This window comes from Ranitomeya variabilis, chromosome 6 (assembly GCF_051348905.1).
Source record: "Ranitomeya variabilis isolate aRanVar5 chromosome 6, aRanVar5.hap1, whole genome shotgun sequence".
Lineage (NCBI taxonomy): Eukaryota > Metazoa > Chordata > Amphibia > Anura > Dendrobatidae > Ranitomeya > Ranitomeya variabilis.
The window spans coordinates 407566205-407588175 of record NC_135237.1 but is presented as its reverse complement, the minus strand read 5'-3'; the positions used below and the strand labels follow the sequence as shown (position 1 = coordinate 407588175).

The 21971-nt window shown below is 43.6% G+C and overlaps 1 protein-coding gene across 1 annotated transcript in view; it reads left to right on the top strand.

Moving 5' to 3' along the window:
* Positions 1-21637, top strand: part of NDUFV2 (NADH:ubiquinone oxidoreductase core subunit V2) — a 42029-nt gene extending 20392 nt beyond the window's left edge. The window contains exons 5-8 of the mRNA XM_077270214.1: positions 771-939; positions 11454-11563; positions 18449-18525; positions 21473-21637. Coding sequence (XP_077126329.1) covers positions 771-939; positions 11454-11563; positions 18449-18525; positions 21473-21566 — 450 coding nt within the window. The 3' untranslated portion in view covers positions 21567-21637. The remainder of the gene's footprint in view (positions 1-770; positions 940-11453; positions 11564-18448; positions 18526-21472) is intronic.
* Positions 21638-21971: the final 334 nt, after the last annotated feature.

Genomic DNA, 21971 nt, shown 5'->3' with positions numbered 1-21971 from the left:
GGATGCCATTAGTGACAAGCGAATGTGCCCGGATAAGGTGTTATCCGAGCATGCTCCAGTCCTAACTGAGTGTCTTCGGCATGCTCAAAAAATATGTTCGAGTCCCTGTGGCTGCTTCTGCCAGCCAGCCCCCTTCTGCCGACAAGCTTGCGTTTGCAAAAGGTTTTAAAGATTCAATTCATCTTCCCCATTACCCCATTTAAAAATAAAGAAATAATAGAAAAATATGTACTGCTGTGTCTGTAAAGGTCAGCTCTATCACGATATAAATTTAGATCTGTAAATGCCGTAATGAGAAAAAAGTTGAAGTGTTTTTTGGGTTGCCGTGACTCTGCGAAAACGAAATAAGAAGCAGATTATCATATGCATCCCAACAATGGTATCAATAAATGTCAGTTCACCACACTCACAAAATAAAAGCCTTTGCACAGCCCCAGCGATTTGAAAAATTAAAATGTTACCGGCCATGGAAACTGGCAAACTTTTTAAAAATTAATTTTTAATTTTTTGTTTTTTTATCACTGCATAAAGACAAAAAACAGAAAGATACAAATATGTGGGCTGGAAAACCTGCTCGGCCTCACAAGGTTGTCGGTAATGTCCTGAAAACCAGTGTGATCTATTGATCTAGCTGCTCAGTTGAACATTATGGGCAGATGTAGGCACAAATAATATAATTTTGTCTTAAAAATGCAAAAAGACAACTTTTTACTTTGTGGACATTGCAACAATGGAGAGATTTGTTTTGACAATGAACGCTGTACTTTCAGGTAGCAGAAGTCCTGGACATGCCGGCTATGAGAGTCTATGAAGTGGCAACTTTCTATACCATGTACAACAGGAAGCCTGTAGGAAAATACCACATTCAGATATGTACGACTACACCCTGTATGCTTAGAGATTCGGATTCCATACTGGCGGCTATCCAAAAGAAACTTGGTATGCACATTTTCTTTTTCCATTTCGAAAACACTATATTTGCCGCATACCTTTTATATGTCAAAACTTAAAAGGGTTGTCGCAACTTATTAAGTGGTTGAACTTCCTTATGAAAAGCAACTTTGGCAAATATTAAAAATGCTCTCTGCTGTCAAGAACGGAGGGATTTGTTATTATATAGTTTACTGCTTGTTGCCTAGGTTACCAGCCACCTCTGCAGTCTGAAAGTGGCTGGCTTTCTTGGGCAAGCAACATGTGCTTGTCAGCTGATTGCTATACAGCACTACTCTCTAGGCTAAAACACTTGTTTTCAAGATTGAGGACCCTTGTGCTCCTCAGCTGCGGCATCGGAGAGCGCACTGTTCAGACCAGCAGCATGACCATGCCTCTGTTCCGAACTGTCAGTCATCAGAAGTGTGCACTGTTTCCAGCAAACAGGAAGCTGGGAGGCAGAGTGGCAGTGCACTCCTGAAGAGAACAGATTTAAATAAACCTTTTTAAAGATGATGTCCACTTCTTAATTGTGTTGGGGACATGATTTTGTGGCACTTACTAATGTATTAAGTATTACAGCTTCTCCTCCTGCACTTCTTACTACAGTCTTTCTAACAGACTGCCCAGCTTTCCTCTATACACAATGGCTGCTGATAGAGGAGAGTGTAACCAGAACTGTCCAACAGTTTAACTCAGTAGAACACTTCACACTGGAAATATTAAATAATTCACAGGGTAATTGATAAGACAAGCTGTGATTAATATAAGGAACATAACCAATAGTGCAGTCTTAATCAAAAAATGAGGATAAAAATTATAGAAGAAACTCCTAAAAGATATAAATGAAGATAATTGGAGTGCTGACTTTATAATTAAACATGATTTTATTGATACAATAATAAGTGACATACATAATCTTATACACAAACATTATTGAAGGAAAAAATAGGATCCACAATAGAAGCCCTGGGAATAAGGGGTTGGGGTAAGAGGCAGTCCCACAAATTACATAGGTATACAGTATTGGAAGATCATGTAAACAGATACTCTCCTAGTGCAACAATCATAAAGTGCTTGTGCTGGGAGAATCTACCATTAATTATAAACTGATAGTGTGGAAAGCAGGGGCATAAAGTAATGTACTGCCTGTACCCAAGTTATAAGGGCTGCATATACTTACCCATGTTGTAAAGTGCCGGTGGACAGACCACAGAATTCCGGGGGCCGGCCCCAGACTCATGTTTCGCATAAGCTTATTCTGTGGGGAAATTGGAAGAGGGCGTCTCTACAGCGACCTAAACAGCGACGCTGCAGCGATCGGCTCGTTGTCATTCTCGTTGTAAAGTTGCTGAGTGTGAAGGTTCCTTAAGACTAAGTTCACACGTTCAGTATTTGGTCAGTATTTTACATCAGTATTTGTAAGCCAAAACCAGGAGAGGGACAATCCGAAGACAAGTATAATAGAAACACATCACCACTTCTGCATTTCTCACTCCTGATTTAGGCTTGCACATACTGATGAATAATGCAGACCAAATACTGGTAGTGTGAACGTGGGCTAAAGGACTTCTCTGGTGACGTGCCTCTCCACTAGTGGCCATTGTGAGAATAGGAGCACTGTGCAGTCTATAATGAAGGCTGGACTAACATACCAAAGGATAACCTACACGACTTGTATATGGAAGTGCCACACAATCATGTCTGGTGAAGAAGTTGTCCACTCTTTCCTTTGAAGTATGAAACGTGTGTTAGAATGGGCAGATAACGCTCCTTGTGAACTATTATGTCATGTGATGGTACTTCTGCTGTGCAGGTAATCACTGATAGGAGGATGGCTACATCACACAACTACACTCCTGCTGCAGCTGACGAGATTTTTATAAACATACATACAGTAATACAACCACAACATGTACTGTAACTTCTTTATTCAAACTGTGAAAGGGTTTGTCTTAGTTTACCTAGTTGTGGCGAACCCAAGCCTTGCAGCGCTGGGGTCCTGGGTTCAGATCCCACCAAGTACAACATCTGCAAGGAGTTTGTATATTCTCATGTTTTCTGCGGGTTTCCTACCACACTCCAAAGACTTACTGATAGGGCATTCAGGTTGTAAGCCCCAATGGTCTGTGGTGGTATTTATAAAGTGTTGTGGAATTATTGCCGCTATGTAGGTGAGGAAAATAAAACCAAAATATTCCTATCTAGTCAAACAAATGATAAAATAAATGAAGAATTCTTATGCTTTATAGAATGATGTTAAAACGTCTCTTGATCACCAAATATGCATGGAATATAGGATTAAAGGGAACCTGTCTTCAGGATTGTGCTCAGTAACCTACAGACAGTGTCAGGTTGGCGCCGTTATACTGATTGCAATGATACCTTGGTTGATGAAAGCCGTCTTGTGGTTGTTACGATACACTTTATTGATCCCGGGGGAAATTACGGGATTACAGCAGCAATACAAACAGCAGTACATAAAATATTAGGACACAAATCTTGCACAAGTGTACCAACATTAATAACAAATAAATGTGGGTGGTTCAGGTATATAAGTTACTGTTAATTGACATTAGTACACCTGCATTCAGTCATTGCTGTCTATGACCCTTAGGAATTCATTATACTTCCCCATAGCAGTAGGTACAAACGATTTCCTGAATTTCTCCTTCTTGCACCTTAGTAGGATTAGACGGCTGCTCAATGTGCTTCTGCTTCAAGAACAGCTCGTATAGTGGGTGTGTATTATTGATCATTATAGTCCTACACTTCTTCTGAATCCTCCGCTACCTCCTCAAAGGAGTCCAGATGGAGGCCAACAGCCACGCTTGCCTTCTTGATAAGTTTGTTGAGCTTATTAGCATCAGCTACTCGCACACTACTGCCCCAGCATATGATAGCAAAAAAGATGGCGCTCGCCACAACGGACTGGTAGAACATTTCCAGCATTTTACTGCACACATTGAATGGCCTGAGCTTCCGATGAAAGTATAGTGTGCTCATTCCCTTCTTGTAAACCTTGTTGTTTAATCTTTATTTTCAGTTAATGACATGCTCATACTCCAGAGCGGCCTGTGGGGGGTTTCATGTGGTGCTCTGATTAGGTGTTTATAATGATGGCTTCTGTCAGGTCACCAATCCCTCTGTGACCTGCTCCCTATTTTCCATACAGAATATTATATATATTGGAAAAAAAAATCACCTTCAGCAGGAAGGTGCTGGTGCCTGCACTGCAGCATGATTGGATGTATAATGTGCATTTAATTATTTTATTTGCTGGTATAAATGAATTCAGAAAAAAAATCTGTCTCAAAATGGCGCTGGCCGCACCTGCGCAGTAGCATATATATATAATATTCAGTATGTAAAATGGGGGCAGATCACTGAGGGATCAGTGACCTGTAAGCAGTGTTCAGTATGAATACCTAATCAGAGCACCACATAAAGTCCCGCCCCGGAGCACAAGCATATCAATAGGGTAAGTTCACACAGGGCGTTTTTGCTGCTTTTTTTTATGCTAATTTTCAGCTGCTTTTTACAGTACCAGCAAAGCCTATGAGATTTCAGAAATCTCTTGCACACATTGGTTTTTGTTTGATCAGTATTTTGTGCTTTGCTGCGATTTTAGGACATAGGGCATGTCACTTCTTTCAGCGTTTTCCAGTGTTTTCCACCCATTCACGTGAATGGATGGTGAAAAAACGCTGCAGATACGCAGGTTGATTTTTTTTGCAGCGTATTTGCTGCAGTAAAGTCACGGACAGCTGGATATGACTTCACACTCGGCTCTGCAACATCTAGATGGCAGGCTGCATGATGCGTCCATGCAGCCTGTCATCCAGCAGAGTGGACCCGATCCCCATTCACTTGAATGAGGGCTCCGACATTAGAGTGTTTGACACGCTGTTATATGAATGACAGCGCAGCAAACACTGCTTCTGATCAGCGGGGAAATTATCCCCGGTCAGAGAGCCGCGCTTCCCACGCTGTCAAAAGACAGCGCTCGGCTGTGATTGGAGGTATAAACTCACCTCCAGTCACTGGTGTCAGCTGATGGGACTACTGCTCCCATCATCTGACACCTACAGCCGCTAATTACAGTGACAGTAGGAGCGGCGGATGGGAGTTTTCATCTGCCGCTCCTGCGCTATAAATAAATAATTAAAAAAAACAAAACTGTGTGGGTTCCCCCCTATTTTTGATAACCAGCCTTGCTAAATCTCACAGCTGGGGGCTGGCATTCTCATGCTGGTAAGGGGCCATTGATATAACCCAAAAGCCCCCCCCCCGCATCCGCCCAGAAAAGGTGCATCTATTAGATGCTCCAATTCTGGCGCTTTGCCCGACTCTTCCCAGTTGCCCTGCAGTGGTGGCAAGCGGGGTAAAGAGGGGTTAATGTCACCTTGCTATTGTAAGGTGACATTAAACCAGCTTGGTAATGGAGAGGCGTCAATAATTATAAGAAGTATAAGAATTACTAATCCTATAGTAATTAAAGGGTTAAATAAACACACACACACATGCAGAAAAAAGTATTTTAATGAGTTTACCATTTTTTTTATTCTGCCATTCCAAGTGAAGCCATCGATCTTCTGAATTAACAATAAAATAATTAACCAAAAGTATACTCCCTGATCCGTCGTGGTCCGATATAATGAGTGTCCCACGCAGTATCTGGGGGAGATAAAGCTTACAACCGGGAGCTGCTAATGTGACCACTGCCAGCTGTAAGCTACTGGGGAATGAATGAGCTGGAGCGGGCGCAGGCTCAGTAACTAGCGGTGACGTCACTGAGCCTGCGCTGCCTCACAGCCTGACCGGAGGTAACCTCTGCACCGTGGGAAAATGCCGGGGAAGAGGATACCGCAGGTAATGTATCTATTCTATATTCTATCTATTCTAGAAATCTGTCTATTCTAGAAATCTTATCTATTCTAGCAATCTATATTCTAGCAATCTATGCTAGAAATCTATCTATTCATTCTATCTATTCATTCCAGCTATCTATTCATTCTATCTACAGGAAGTTGTTTTTTTTTCTCTGTGTGCACTCAACTTTATTGGCATGCACAAAGAGAAAAAAAACGCACCAAAAATGCACCTAAACCTGCGTTTTTGGCACAGCTTTTTTCCTTCCATGATGATTAGGTTTTGCTTCAGAAAAAAAAAAAAAACGCAGCAAAAACGCCCTGTGTGAACTTACCCTTACCCAAAACTGAAAATAAAGATTAAACAACAACCACAAGATGGATTTCATCAACCAAGGTATTAACCCCTTCCCGACCTTTGACGCATACGCTGCGTCATGAAAGTCGGTGCCAATCCGACCTGTGACGCACCGTATGCGTCATGGAGGGATCGCGTCCCTGCAGATCGGGTGAAAGGGTTAACTCCAATTTCACCCGATCTGCAGGGACAGGGGGAGTGGTACTTTAGCCCAGGGGGTGTGGCTTTGCCCCCACGTGGCTACGATCGCTCTGATTGGCTGTTGAAAGTGCAACAGCCAATCAGAGCAATTTGCAATATTTCACCTATGAAAATGGTGAAATATTGCAATCCAGCCATGGCCGATGCTGCAATATCATCGGCCATGGCTGGAAATCCTGATCTGCCCCCCCCCCCCCCCCCCCCACTGCCACCGATCTGCTCCCCGGTCCTCCGTTCAGTCCCGTACTCCCCTGCGTCCGCCTGTCCGCTCCCCCGTCCTCGTGTCCGCTCCCCCCGTGCTCCGATCCAACCCCCCACCACCCCTTCATACTTACCGATCCTCCCGGAGTCGGTCCGTCTTCTCCCTGGGCGCCGCCATCTTCCAAAATGGCGGGCGCATGCACAGTGCGCACGCCGAATCTGCCGGCCGGCAGATTCGTTCCATGTACATTTTGATCACTGTGATATAACCCATCACAGTGATCAAAATAAAAAAAATAGTAAATGAACCCCCCCCCTTTATCACCCCCATAGGTAGGGACAATAATAAAATAAAGAAAATATTTTTATTTTTTTTTCCAGTAGGGGTAGGGTTAGGGCTAGGGTAAGGCTATGTGCACATGTATTCTGGTACTCTGCGGATTTTTCCGCAGCGGATTTGATAAATCCGCAGTGCAAAACCGCTGCGGATTTACCGCGGTTTTTCTGCAGATTTCACTGCGGTTTTACAACTGCGTTTTCTATTGGAACAGTTGTAAAACCGCTGCGGAATCTGCAGAAAGAAGTGACATGCTGCGGAATGTAAACCGCTGCGTTTCCACGCAGTTTTTTTCCGCAGCATGTGCACAGCGTTTTTTGTTTCCCATAGGTTTACATTCAACTGTAAACTCATGGGAAACTGCTGCGGACCCGCAGCTGCGGAAACGCTGCTGCGGAAACGCAGCTGCGGACCCGCAGCTGCGGTAACGCAGCTGCGGAAACGCTGCTGCAGATCCGCAGCGTTTTCCGTAGCGTTTTCCGCAGCGTGTGCACATACCCTTACAATTAGGCTATGTGCACATGGTGCGGATTTGGCTGCGGATCCGCTGCGGATTGGCCGCTGCAGATTCGTAGCAGTGTTCCATCAGGTGGTTTACAGTACCATGTAAACCTATGGAAAACCAAATCCGCTGTGCCCATGGTGCGGAAAATACCACGCAGAAATGCTGCGTTGTATTTTCCGCAGCATGTCAATTCTTTGTGTGGATTCCGCAGCGTTTTACACCTGTTCCTCAATAGCAATCCGCAGGTGTAATCCGCACAAAAAACACTGGAAATCTGCAGTAAATCTGCATGTAAAATGCAGTGCCTTTTACCTGCGGATTTTTCAAAAATGGTGCGAAAAAATCTCACACAAATCCGCAACGTGGGCACATAGCCTTAGGGTTAGGGTTGGAATTAGAGTTAGGGTTGGAATTAGGGCTAGGGTTGGAAATAGGGTTAAGATTAGGCTTGTTGTTAGGGTTATGGTTAGGGGTGTGTTGGGGTTAGGGTTGTGGTTAGGGTTAGGATTAGCGTTAGGGTTGGGATTAGGGTTGTGGTTAGGGGTGTGTTGGGGTTAGGGTTGTGATTAGGGTTATGGCTAGAGTTGGCATTAGGGTTAGGGGTGTGTTGGGGTTAGTGTTGGAGTTAGAATTGAGGGGTTTCCACTGTTTAGGCACATCAGGGGTCTCCAAACGCAACATGGCGCCACCATTGATTCCAGCCAATCTTGCGTTCAAAAAGTCAAATGGTGCTCCCTCCCTTCCAGGCCCTGACGTGCGCCCAAACAGTGGTTTACCCCCACATATGGGGTACCAGCATACTCAGGACAAACTGGGCAACAACTATTGGGGTCCAATTTCTCCTGTTACCCTTGTGAAAATAAAAAATTGCTTGCTAAAACATCATTTTTGAGGAAAGAAAAATGATTTTTTATTTTCATGGCTCTGCGTTGTAAACTTCTGTGAAGCACTTGGGGGGTTCAAAGTGCTCACCACATATCTAGATAAGTTCCTTGGGGGGTCTAGTTTCCAAAATGGGGTTTCTACTGTTTAGGCACATCAGGGGCTCTGCAAACGTAACATGATGCCCGCAGGCCATTCCATCAAAGTCTGCAATACAAAGCGTCACTACTTCCCTTCCGAGCCCTGGCATGTGCCCAAACAGTGGTTTTCCCCCACATATGGGGTATCAGCGTACTGAGGAGAAACTGAACAACAACTTTTGGGGTCAAATTTCTCCTGTTACCCTTGGGAAAATAAAAAATTGTGGGCTAAAAAATCATTTTTGAGAAAAGAAAAATTATTTTTTATTTTTATGGCTCTGCGTTATAAACTTCTGTGAAGCACTTGGGGGTTCAAAGTGCTCACCACACATCTAGATTAGTTCCTTGGGAGGTCTAGTTTCCAAAATGGGGTCACTTGTCAGGGAGCTCCAATGTTTAGGCACACAGGGGCTCTCCAAACGCGACATGGTGTCCGCTAATGATTGGAGCTAATTTTCCATTCAAAAAGCCAAATGGCGTGCCTTCCCTTCCGAGCCCTGCCGTGCGCCCAAACAGTGGTTTACCCCCACATATGGGGTATCATCGTACTCAGGACAAACTGGACAACAACATTTGGGGTCCAATTTCTCCTGTTACCCTTGGGAAAATAAAAAATTCCGGGCTAAAATTCATTTTTGAGGAAAGAAAAATTATTTTTTATATTCACGGCTCTGCGGTATAAACTTCGGTAAAGCACCTGGGGGTTTAAAGTGCTCACTATGCATCTAGATAAGTTCCTTGGGGGGTCTAGTTTCTAAAATGGGGTCACTTGTAGGGGAGCTCCAATATTTAGGCACACAGGGGCTCTCCAAACGCGACATGGTGTCCGCTAACGATTGGAGCTAATTTTCCATTCAAAAAGTCAAATGGCGCGCCTTCCCTTCCGAGCCTTGCCGTGCGCCCAAACAGTGGTTTACCCCCACATATGAGGTATCGGCGTACTCAGGAGAAATTGCCCAACAAATTATAGGATCCATTTTCTCCTGTTGCCCATGTGAAAATGAAAAAATTGAGGCTAAAAGAAATTGTGAAAAAAAAAGTACTTTTTCATTTTTACGGATCAATTTGTGAAGCACCTGAGGGTTTAAAGTGCTCACTATGCTTCTAGATAAGTTCCTTGGGGGGTCTAGTTTCCAAAATGGGCTCACTTGTGGGGGAGCTCCAATGTTTAGGCACACAGGGGCTTTCCAAACGTGACATGGTGTCCGCTAACGATGGAGATAATTTTTCATTCAAAAATTCAAATGGCGCTCCTTCCCTTCCGAGCCTTACCATGTGCCCAAACAGTGGTTTACCCCCACATGAGAGGTATAGGTGTACTCAGGAGAAATTGCCCAACAAATTTTAGGATCCATTTTATCCTGTTGCCCATGTGAAAATGAAAAAATTGAGGCTAAAATATTTTTTTTGTGAAAAAAAAAAAAAAAGTACTTTTTCATTTTTACAGATCAATTTGTGAAGCACCTGGGGGTTTAAAGTGCTCACTATGCCTCTAGATAAGTTCCTTGTGGGGTCTAGTTTCCAAAATGGGGTCACTTGTGGGGGAGCTCCAATGTTTAGGCACACGGGGGCTCTGCAAACGCGACATGGTGTCCGCTAAAGATTGGAGCCAATTTTTCCTTCAAAAAGTCAAATGGCGCTCCTTCCCTTCCGAGCCCTGCCGTGCGCCCAAACAGTGGTTTACCCCCACATATGAGGTATCGGCGTACTCAGGAAAAATTGGACAACAACCTTCGTGGTCCAGTTTCTCCTTTTACCCTTGGGAAAATAAAAAAATTGTTTCTAAAAGATCATTTTTGTGACTAAAAAGTTAAATGTTCATTTTTTCCTTCCCTGTTGCTTCTGCTGCTGTGAAACACCTGAAGGGTTAATAAACTTCTTGAATGTGGTTTTGAGCACCTTGAGGGGTGCAGTTTTTAGAATGGTGTCACTTTTGGGTATTAGAACCCTGAAACTGACTTCAAATGTGAGGTGGTCCCTAAAAAAAATGGTTTTGTAAATTTTGTTGTAAAAATGAGAAATCACTGGTCAAATTTTAACCCTTATAACTTCCTAGCAAAAAAAAATTTTGTTTCCAAAATTGTGCTGATGTAAAGTAGACATGTGGGAAATGTTATTTATTAACTATTTTGTGTCACATAACTCTCTGGTTTAACAGGATAAAAATTCAAAATGTGAAAATTCAAAATTTTCGCCAAATTTCCGTTTTTTTCACAAATAAACTCAGAAATTATCGACCTAAATTTACCACTAACATGAAGCCCAATATGTCACGAAAAAACAATCTCAGAACCGCTAGGATCCGTTGAAGCGTTCCTAAGTTATTACCTCATAAAGGGACACTGGTCAGAATTGCAAAAAACGGCCAGGTCATTAAGGTCAAAATAGGCTGGGTCATGAAGGGGTTAATGTAATCAGTACAGTATAACGGCGCCGACCTGACACTGTCTGTAGGTTACTGTGCACAATCCTGCTGACAGGTTCCCTTTAAATGTTGTGTGACACAACAGGAGTCTTGTTGGTGGCCGCCCTGTTTATGCCATAAGTTATAGAGAAGAAGGCGTGCACTCAGTGTATGGTTAGATAGGTGCTGGCTGGATGTGGAAATGATCCAAAGTCATATATTGAAGAAAACAGCCGCACTCAGGTTTGGATTTTTTAAATGCATAACAGGAGCAAAATGTTTATTCAAGTCACCACAGTGTTAAGGCTATTAGGAGAGGGACTCCGTGGTAGGTATAAAGTAGGTGAGTAGGTAACGTTTCGACCTTGTGGTGGGTCTTTGTCAAACCTCACTTGAAAGAGGATAAGGATAGCAGAACGGAGATGCAGTGTAGGAAATCTGGAGAAATTCCCAGTTTGGACTATGGTTACTGCATGTTGAGATCCGGAATGGCACGGAAGGGATATGTCCCTGGGAATGCTGCAGGAGCTGGAGCAGTGCCTGGAGGTGACGTCCTGTTTGTGCCATGTTGCAGCATTATAACTTTAGCAGCTGTCATCCATGCTGATTGTTATCTGTTCCCAGGAATTCACGCTGGGGAGACCACACCGGATAAGATGTTCACACTGACAGAAGTTGAGTGTCTTGGTGCCTGTGTAAATGCACCAATGGTGCAAATTAACGACAATTACTATGTGAGTATATCACTAGTACAAAACCAATTTACCGTATGTTACGATGTATCACAATTGCCCCATGAGTATTGAAGGACATCCAAGACGCAACTCCTTGCCTACATTGGAGGGATGGTATGGCTCTAGGTAGTAGTTTTTTTTGTGTGTGCGTGTGTGCAAAAGTCAATGCATTTATGATAAGTTCTTTGTTATTCACACAACAGGTTCTTCAAAAAGTCACAGAATACTATACTCCATTACCACCCAAAAATACAGACAATGGGCCTAACTTATCACAATTGTCTAAAAGGAAAACTGTTTGTTGCCCATAGAAACCAATCATAGCACAGCGTTTATTAGACTGTTTTAATAAAATAAAAGCTGTTTTCTGATTGCTATGAGCAGTTTTTCTTTTACAGTTTTGATAAATTTGCCACAATGTGTTGTACAACTGCATAGTAAAGGGAATTTGTCAGCAGGGCTTAGTTATGTAGTCTGAGAGGAGCACCGTGTAGGGACAGAGACCCTGCTTCCAGCAGTGTCAGTTACTGATCTGATTGCTGCAGTTTCAATAAAAATCAGTGCACTGTCAGAAGGAGATTATCGTCAAAGGACTAGGTGTCCTGTGCCTCCTAGTCCTCTTGCTCTGTATAACCCTGCCTCCATCACTGGTCTGGAAACTTTCTGCCTATGCACAGTGTATACAGAAAGCTGCCAATCAGTTGTGTGGGTGAGGTTATACAGAGCTCAGCATTTAGAGAACTGGTAGATCGGCAGCTAAGAAAACAGTGATTGTATCAAAATGACAGCATGCAGCCAAGTAAGTGACACCTCACTGGAATCGGGGTCCCTGTCCTTCATTGTGCTCCTCTCACATCACATGGCAAAAACCTGGTAGCAGATTCCCTTTAAAGAGAACCTGTCACCCCGTTTTTTTCAGTATGAGATAAAAATACCGTTAAATAGGGCCTGAGCTGTGCTTTACAATAGTGTATTTTTTGTCCCGATTCCCCACCTATGCTGCCGAAATACCTTACCAAAGTTGCCGTTTTCGCCTGTCAATCACGCTGGTCTGGTCAAAAGGGCGTGGTGAAATGGCTGATTCTCCCCCACCTCTTGCTTATCTTCCTGGCGTTGGCGTAGTGGTTCGCGCATGCGCAGCAGCTGAATGCACTGCGCAACGGGCGAAAAAGAGCGCGATCTGTGCTATTCCCCTGGTTATCGGTGGGGGCGGCCATCTTCCTGAGGCCGTGCGTGCGCAGATGGAGTGCTCTGCTTCACGGGGCTTCAGGAAAATGGCCGCCGCGATCTCCATCTGCGCACGCGCAGCATCCCGCAGCCATTTTCCTGAAGCCCCGGGAAGCAGTCGTTACTCGACTTTTCCGAGCATGCTCGGGTGTTCTCCGATTATCTTGGGCGTGCTCGTAGATTATGTTTGAGTCTCCATGGCTGCATGATTTGCGCCTGCTAGACAGCCTGAATACATGTGGGGATTCTGTGACAAACAGGCAACCCCTGCATGTGTTCAGGCTGTTTAGCAGCTGCAAATCATGCAGCTGCGGGGGGCTCGAACATAATCTACAAGCACACCCAAGATACTAGAACACCTGAGCTTGCTCAGAAAACTCGAGTAACGAGCACACTCGCTCATCACTAGTCATGAGTGCTTGTTTTTGCAGATAAGTTTTTTTCTTTTTTTAAATGACACCATATTCATTTTACCATATAGTGTACTGCAAAATGGGGAAAAAATTCCCGGCAAAATTTTGAGAAAAACTATTCTGACATTGTGTTTTTGGAGTTATTTTCACGGCATACATTGTGGTTAAAATTACCTTACAATATGATTCTCCTCCTCGCCGCACACAGCTATTACCTGCGGGTTATGGGGTGGGCTCCACTCCATACACTTGCTACCGACTTGCAACGTACGTGTGCAGCGGATGTCGGTAAGGGGTTAATTCCCTCAGAGTGATGCACAAAGTAAAATAAATAAAATGTATTCTTGCCTCTAGGCCTGGCAGTGCTGCTTTTGCTTTGAGCCCTGTGTCTTGTGTATAAAAAAAAAAAAATCACGTGACTGCTGCAGCCAATCAGCCGCAACCTTCACAATTGCATCCAAGCAGAAGAAACACTGTTCTATGTAATTGTGAAGGCTAAAGTGTGGTCATGTTCATTATGTCATAAGGTGGGGGATACAGGGTTTGGAGTGGAGTAGTGCTACCGGTCAGGGAGGTAAGTATACCATTTTGAGGTTTTTTAAGTAATTTTATAGATAAAAGGTGTGTGGGGTTTTTTTTTTTTTTCCTTTACTCTTTTTATGCACATGGCCAATAATTTGTTCATGAAATAAAACTTTGGATTATGTGTGCAGCTTTGGTGTCAAACGTAAGCAAAGCCTGGAAATTGCAGGGTAAATGTTCCCAACACTATGTGCCTGGTTTTGATATTGGGAACCTTCTGAATACTGTTCTCATGTTGTTATACTGGGCGGAATTTATCTACAAATGTTTGCTTAATATATATCTATATTGAGATTGTTGCTGAGTAGCTAGCTGGATAATCCACCTGCTAATCTGGCTGCAATACAGCGAGACTTTAAGGGTCTTAGTGGTGCAGATGGTGTTTACACGGAGGGGATATATATGCACACGAGATAAAAAGGACCGTTCCTTCTAGAAGGCAGTTGTGATAGAAAATACCGTGACAGTTGTGGGGAAGAGTCCTGAAATTACATAAAGGTATAGATTGCATCTATGATACCTAAGGTATTAATGCATGATAGCTAGGAATGCCATAGAATGCTGAATGTAGTGTCATTGCAGTAGAGGGGTTAAAGGCTAGCATTAGATAGGTCATCAATATTAGAGTGGTGGAATCCAACTTTATGCAGCACTGCTGATCAACTGATTGAACGTGACCCAGCGCTATACATTGTCACGGTTGGAGAATGGTACTGCAAGCTTTGGGGCTGTGCCATCTACTCAAATTACAGTAAAGAGCACAAATTTACAAGATGGCTGTACTACTTTACAGTAGTATGTGCCAGGTGCTTTAGGTTTTTCTAAAAGATGCCTTATTAACACCCTTTGGTAGATTTAGCTAGCTTACATCAAGAAGCTGAGTTAGATACTCCTTTTTTGACACTGTAATTGAGTTTCACATTTTTAGGAATATATAAAAAAAAATGTGTGTGTGTGTGTGTGTGTGTGTGTGTGTGTGTGTGTGTTTTATTGCAGCGCTGGAGTATTGCTTCCAATGTAAGGTCCTTGTATTTAGTCTTATACAGGTGCTTCCCACAAAGTTAGAATATCATCAAAAAGTTAATTTATTTCAGTTCTTCAATACAAAAAGTGAAACTCGTACATTATATAGAGTCATTACAGAGTGATCTATTTCAAGTGTTTATTTCTGTTAATGTTGAGGATTATGGCTTACAGCCAATGAAAACCCAAAAGTCATTATCTCAGTAAATTAGTACACTTTATAACACCAGCTTGAAAAATTATTTTAAAATCCAAAATGTTTGGCTACTGATATGTATGTTCAGTAAATGCACTCAGTACTTGGTTGAGGCTCCTTTTGCATCAATTACTGCAGCAATGCAACGTGGCATGGAGGCGATCAGCCTGTGGCACTGCTGAGGTGTTATGGAAGCCCAGGTTGCTTTGATAGCAGAATCAGCTCGTCTGCATTGTTCAGTTTGGTGTCTTTCATCTTCCTCATGACAATTTCCCATATTTTCTCTATGTGTTAAGGTCAAGCTAGTTTGCTGGCCAATCAAGCACAGTGATACTGTTGTTTGTAAACCAGGTATTGGTACTTTTGGCAGTATGGACAGGTTCCAAGTCCTGCTGGAGAATGACATTTCCATCTCCAAAAAGATTGTCGGCAGAGGGGAAGCATGAAGTGCTGTAAAATTTCCTGGTAGAGGGGCTGTGATGACTTTGGTCTTGATAAAACACACTGGACCTACACCAGCAGATGACATGGCTCCCCAAAATATCACTGATTTTGAAAACATCACACTAAACCACAAGCAGCTTGGATTGTGTGCCTCTCCACTCTTCCTCCAGACTCTGGGACCTTGATTTCCAAATGAAATGCAAAATTTACTTTCCTTGAGGAGTGTGTCAATGACTACCTTCTGGACATCTGTCAAAGTCAGCAGTCTTCCCCATGATTGTGGAGCCTACTGAAACAGACTAAGGGACCTTTTTAAACGCTTAGGAAGCCTTTGCCAGTGTTTTTTGTTAATTAATCTGATTTACTGAGATAATGACTATTTGGTTCTCATTGGCTGTGAGCCGTAATCTTCAACATTAACTGAAATAAACACTTGAAATAGATCACTGTTTGTAATGACTCTATATAATATAGGAGTTTCACTTTTTGGATTGAAGAACTGAAATAAATTAACTTTTTGATATTCTAATTTTGTGAGAAGCACCTGCACTTACCCTCCACCATCTTCCCCTTCTATCGCCTCTGCTCCTATAGGTCTCCGGCAGTTTGTGACCTGCCGGCTGCTCGCTGAAGTGAGCCCAAGGTCACAACTCAATACAAGTCTACGAGACTCTTCTTCTGGCTCTCATAAACTTTGCATTAAGAGGTTGTGACGTAGCTTATGACTTCTGGCCAGTCAGAAGTTGCAGTCACAAGATGACGCTGTGTGAGAGGAGCGAAGCCGAAAAAAGGTGAAGACAGCGGTGGGTAAGTATAAGAAAAGGAGCAGCGACCTTAGTTTAGTAGCACCGCTCCATTGCTAAAAAAAACAAACGCTAAAGCAATACTTTACAGGGAACCTGCTGGCACGATTTATCACTATAAAATAAAAGGTATGGCCATAATGGCACTATTACACTGATTAAATTGATACCTTTGTTGAAGGAACCTGATAAGTGGTTGTTTTTTAATCATGGTTCAAAGTTTTCCTCTGATGAGGTAGGCCGGAGCCGGAGACCCCAGGCCCACCCTGATGCACTGAAGACGCCATCAGAAAACTTAAAACCATGATTAAAAAAAACAAACAAATGATCAATTTAATCATTGTAAAATGCCCTTTTTTGCATTACTTTAATTTATAGTGATAAATTCTGCTGACAGCTTATCTTTAAAGGCACTCTAATCACCAGGTTTTTGCTGTCCCATCTGAGGGCAACATAAATTAGGGGCAGAAAGCCTGATTCTTAGGGTACCGTCACACAGTGAAATTTTCATCGCTACGACGGCATGATTCGTGACGTTCTAGCGATATCGTTACGATATCGCTGTGTCTGACACGCTACTGCGATCAGACATCACGCTGAGAATCGTACGTCGTAGCAGATCGTTTGGAACTTTCTTTCGTTGCTTGATCACCCGCTGACATCGCTGGATCGTTGTGTGTGACACCGATCCAGCGATGTGTTCGCTTGTAACCAGGGTAAACATCGGGTAACTAAGCGCAGGGCTGCGCTTAGTAACCCGATGTTTACCCTGGTTACCAGCGTAAACGTAAAAAAAACAAACAGTACATACTCACATTCCGGTGTCTGTCCTCCGGCGTCTCAGCTTCTCTGCACTGTGAGCGCCTGCCGGCCGGAAAGCGAGCTCAGCGGTGACGTCACCGCTCTGCTTTCCGGCTATGGGGCTTACACAGTGCAGAGAAGCAGAACGCCGGGGGACAGACACCGGAATGTGAGTATGTACTGTTTGTTTTTTTTACGTTTACGCTGGTAACCAGGGTAAACATCGGGTTACTAAGCGCGGCCCTGCGCTTAGTAACCCGATGTTTACCCTGGTTACCCGGGGACTTCGGCATCGCTCCAGCGCCGTGATTGCAAAGTGTGACCGCAGTCTACGACGCTGGAGCGATAATCATACGACGCTGCGACGTCACGGATCGTGCCGTCGTAGCGATGAAAATGGCACTGTGTGACGGTACCCTTACAGTAATGTTGGTAAACACTTCATCTGCTGAAATTCTTCTAGTCTTCCCACTAATTAGCTCCCGCTATGTAATCCTCGGTATTAATGTGCTCTGGCTATCACCGTCCACCATTCTGAGCCTCCTACAATGCACGGTGTAGTCAGCAATCTGTACATGAATAATATGGGTTAGAAAGAGCTACTGTAATCACTTTCATCAGAACTACAGCAAGAAGCCCAGTAAGGCTACTTTCACACTAGCGTCGTACGACGCATGTCGCAATGCGTCGTTATGTAGAAAAAACGCATCCTGCAAAGTTGCCCGCAGGATGCGTTTTTTCTCCATAGACTTACATATAGCGACGCATTGCGACGGAGTGCCACACGTCGCAACCGTCGTGCGACGGTTGCGTCGTGTTTTGGCGGACCGTTGGCACAAAAAGTTACATGTAACTTTTTTGTGCGTCGTGTCTGCCATTTCCGACCGCACATGTGTGGCCGAAACTCCGCCCCCTCCTCCCCGGACCTTACAGTGGGGCAGCGGATGCGTTGAAAAACTGCATCCGCTGCCCCCATTGTGCATAATTAACACAGTCTGTCGGTACGTCGGCCGACGGTTTGCGACGGCCCGTACCGACGGACTAGTGTGAAAGTAGCCTAAATGACACATTGGTGGGATCTCTCCCTGTGTTATGCTGTCCTCTGATTCAGGAGCATAAACCTGGTGACAGATTTTCTTAAAGGATGTTTAGTACATTATTTTAGCCAACAGATTTGTGTCCATAGAAGGGTCACTATGTCGCCATCTAGATATTTTCTAAGGTAAAATACCGGTATAAAAATCTGACAGTTTTTGCTCTGAGAAATACAGTACAGAAGTGCAACTACTATGTTTTTATGTATATTGAATAGTATGCTCCTTTTTTTAAGATCTGTGAAATATAAGTGAATGTTGCCTTTTTGTGGACCATATTGATGTGTCTACCAATCTTGCAGGAAGATTTGTTGCCAAAGGATATCGAAAGTATCATTGATGACCTAAAGGCTGGGAATGTTCCTAATCCTGGACCAAGGTAACAGATATGTGGCTGTATCCTAACATTTTATGCATTTGCTGTTCATTGTATCCTCCTGTATCTATGGATTAGCTTGAAGTTTTAGTAGGTAGTCAGCAAAATTCTACCAATATCATTCTGTACTAATAATGTCTTCATTTTATTCTAATTGTGACTTGTATGACCAGGACATCCATCTTAATAGGCTGATTAAGACATGAACGTTTGATACTGGCATTGGATATTCATGTGTTAATGAACTAAGCTGCAGGGACTCAAGTGTTAATGAGTCTCACATTCTTAAGGCCCCGTCACACATAGCGATTTACCAACGATCACGACCAGCGATACGACCTGGCCGTGATCGTTGGTAAGTCGTTGTGTGGTCGCTGGGGAGCTGTCACACAGACAGCTCTCTCCAGCGACCAACGATCAGGGGAACGACTTCGGCATCGTTGAAACTGTCTTCAACGATGCCGAAGTCCCCCTGCAGCACCCGGGTAACCAGGGTAAACATTGGGTTACTAAGCGCAGGGCCGCGCTTAGTAACCCGATGTTTACCCTGGTTACCAAAAAAAACAAACAGTACATACTCACCATCTAATGTCCGTCAGGTCCCTTGCCGTCTGCTTCCTGCTCTGACTGAGTGCCGCCGTACAGTGAGAGCAGAGCGCAGCGGTGACGTCACCGCTGTGCTGTACTTTCACTTTGCGGCGCTCAGTCAGTGTGGGAAGCAGACGGCAAGGGACCTGACGGACATCAGATGGTGAGTATGTCCTGTTTGGTTTTTTTTACATTTACGCTGGTAACCAGGCTAAACATCGGGTTACTAAGCGCGGCCCTGTGCTTAGTAACCCGATGTTTACCCTGGTTACCAGTGAAGACATCGCTGAATCCGTGTCACACACACCGATTCAGCGATGTCAGCGGGACCTCAACGACCAAAAAACGGCCCAGGCCATTCCGACACGACCAGCGATCTCGCAGCAGGGGCCGGGTCGCTGGTACGTGTCACACATAGCGAGATCGCTACTGAGGTCGCTGTTGCGTCACAAAACTTGTGACTCAGCAGCGATCTCGCTAGCGATCTCGCTATGTGTGACGGGGCCTTTAGTAGGAGACTGTTATCCTCCCAAAATAGGAAATGGAGATGGGGATCAGGCTTCATCAGCTCCTGCTGGTTCCAAGCCTAGGTGGGGACAAATGTTTTATGACTTCAAAGGCCATTTACACATAATCACCAATCTTACCAACATCTACCCCAGTGAGCCTGCAGCTGATAAACAGGAGATGTGCTGCTGTCCATATGCATGTTGTGCTGGGATAGAATGCTCCTAATAAAGGGTTATTCCCAAAAAACTAAAATCAATTTCCTGGTCATTGGGGTTAGACTGCTGGGATCCCCAGCAACCCTGAGATCGGGGGTGTAATACTGAGAACAAGGCAGAGCGCTGCTTGTTTCACTGTCTATGGGAATGCTGAATATATATTGCCTTTTTCCAGCAGTCCGATAGACAATGAATGCAGTGGAGTAAGAGCTGCAGAGCCCCTGATTTCAGGATCACTAGAGGTCCCAGCGGTCGGACCAGCATTGCTCTATCCCCATAAAGTTTGTACTGATCCTGTGTGTAGGAGCACCCACGCTGAAACTGAAAAAGATGCTGAATTGGGCGACTGTAACCAATTTTAGTTACAAAGGAGCGGTGATCTGCTGTAAGTTTATTTAGACATATTATACACTTTCCCCCTTAGAGCATTTCTCTTTGTCTACTCGATACTTAATATACAGTATTGCCCCTATCATGTGCGAGATGTCATGCCCAGTCTTCTGCTCCAGTGGATTGGTGCAGTGGAACCAGCTCATCTGTTGGCGATGTTTTCTCTACATTATGGAAACTGAAGATATGAGATGGCAAGCGCCAAAGTGAATTTCTGTTCTACTCTCAGCACTAGAGTCTTAAAAGTTTTCAATCACTGAATTTGAAATGAAAAAAAAAAAAAAATCCCTAAATGGTAGAAAATGCTAAAATAAAGTATACTCGCTGATCAGCACCGCCGCTCCTCCAGTGCTGGTAGCATTGGACACAGTGCAGGCATCTTTCACCACTGCCAAAACGGCAAGTACGGAGACTAACCGTGGTCCCATCCAGCACTAGAACAGGGGTAGAAAGGGGTCTGTAAGAACAGTATGTATGTGTATATAATTTTTTTTTAATTTGCACATGGAAACACTAGAATCAATAGAATGAAACTGAAAGGGAGAAGATATAGATTAGATATTAGAAAAAAACCTGTTTGACAGTGAGGATGGTTAATGAGTGGAACAGGCTGTCACGAGAGGTGGTGAGTTCTCCTTCAATGGAAGTCTTCAAACAGAGGCTGGACAGACATCCGAGATGGTTTAGTGAATCCTGGACACGATGACCCTGGAGGTCTCTATTCTATTTTACGTATTTTGTCTTTTTCGTGCACAACCCATAATTTGTTCCAGTCACCATAGACTTCCACAAAGTGTTGAGTAAATCTTCATTTTCGTGGTCCTTTTAGTCCTGTTCTTCCAACTCTACCTTTCTTTTTGCTGGCAACATTAGCCATGGTATGTACTGAAGCCAAAAGACCTAGTTTCCTGCCTATGGTCGCGTTTAACCCATTCAATACTAATTACATGCTGACAAATGGGAGGGGCTATGTTTATTACTTTATTTAAATGCCGGACCCCCCAGCATTAGTATTGAAAAGTTAAGGAGAAAAGTGTATAATATTTCTTTTGTGAATAGGTGTGCCTAGGGAATAAGTGTTAACGTATGAACACTGCTGTATCCTGGACTGTTGAGGTCTGGATGGATAATCCTCCACTGCTGCACATTTCACAGCGAATGAGTTATAATAAGATATTGTAGCTTTTACATACATCCACACCTAGACTGTATAGTGGCTTATTTGGTATTGTTTTTTTTCTTTACAGAAATGGCAGGTTCTCATGTGAGCCCTCTGGAGGACTAACCTCTCTGACCGGACCCCCGCCAGGACCTGGTTTTGGTGTTAGGGCAGACCTCTGATCTGTATACAATAGAATAAATGTATCTATTTGCAAAACTAAACATTAATAAATTTATGTTATGGAACCATATACTTCTTGCACTCACTTTGTGATTATGGTCTATTTTATTTATAAGGGTTATCCAACCTTTGAGGAGAATAGGTGATATGATGTTTGAGACCATTTACTAGCTGAGGATGAGATTTCAATATCTGCAGCAAAGGGAACATTTACACATAATCAGGGAGAGCAGGAGGGGATGTGGAGTATAATGATCAGGGAGAACAGGATGGGACGTGGAGTAATAATGATCAGGGAGAACAGGATGGGACGTGGAGTATAATAATCAGGGAGAACAGGATGGGACGTGGAGTATAATGATCTGGGAGAACAGGATGGGACGTGGAGTATAATGATCAGGGAG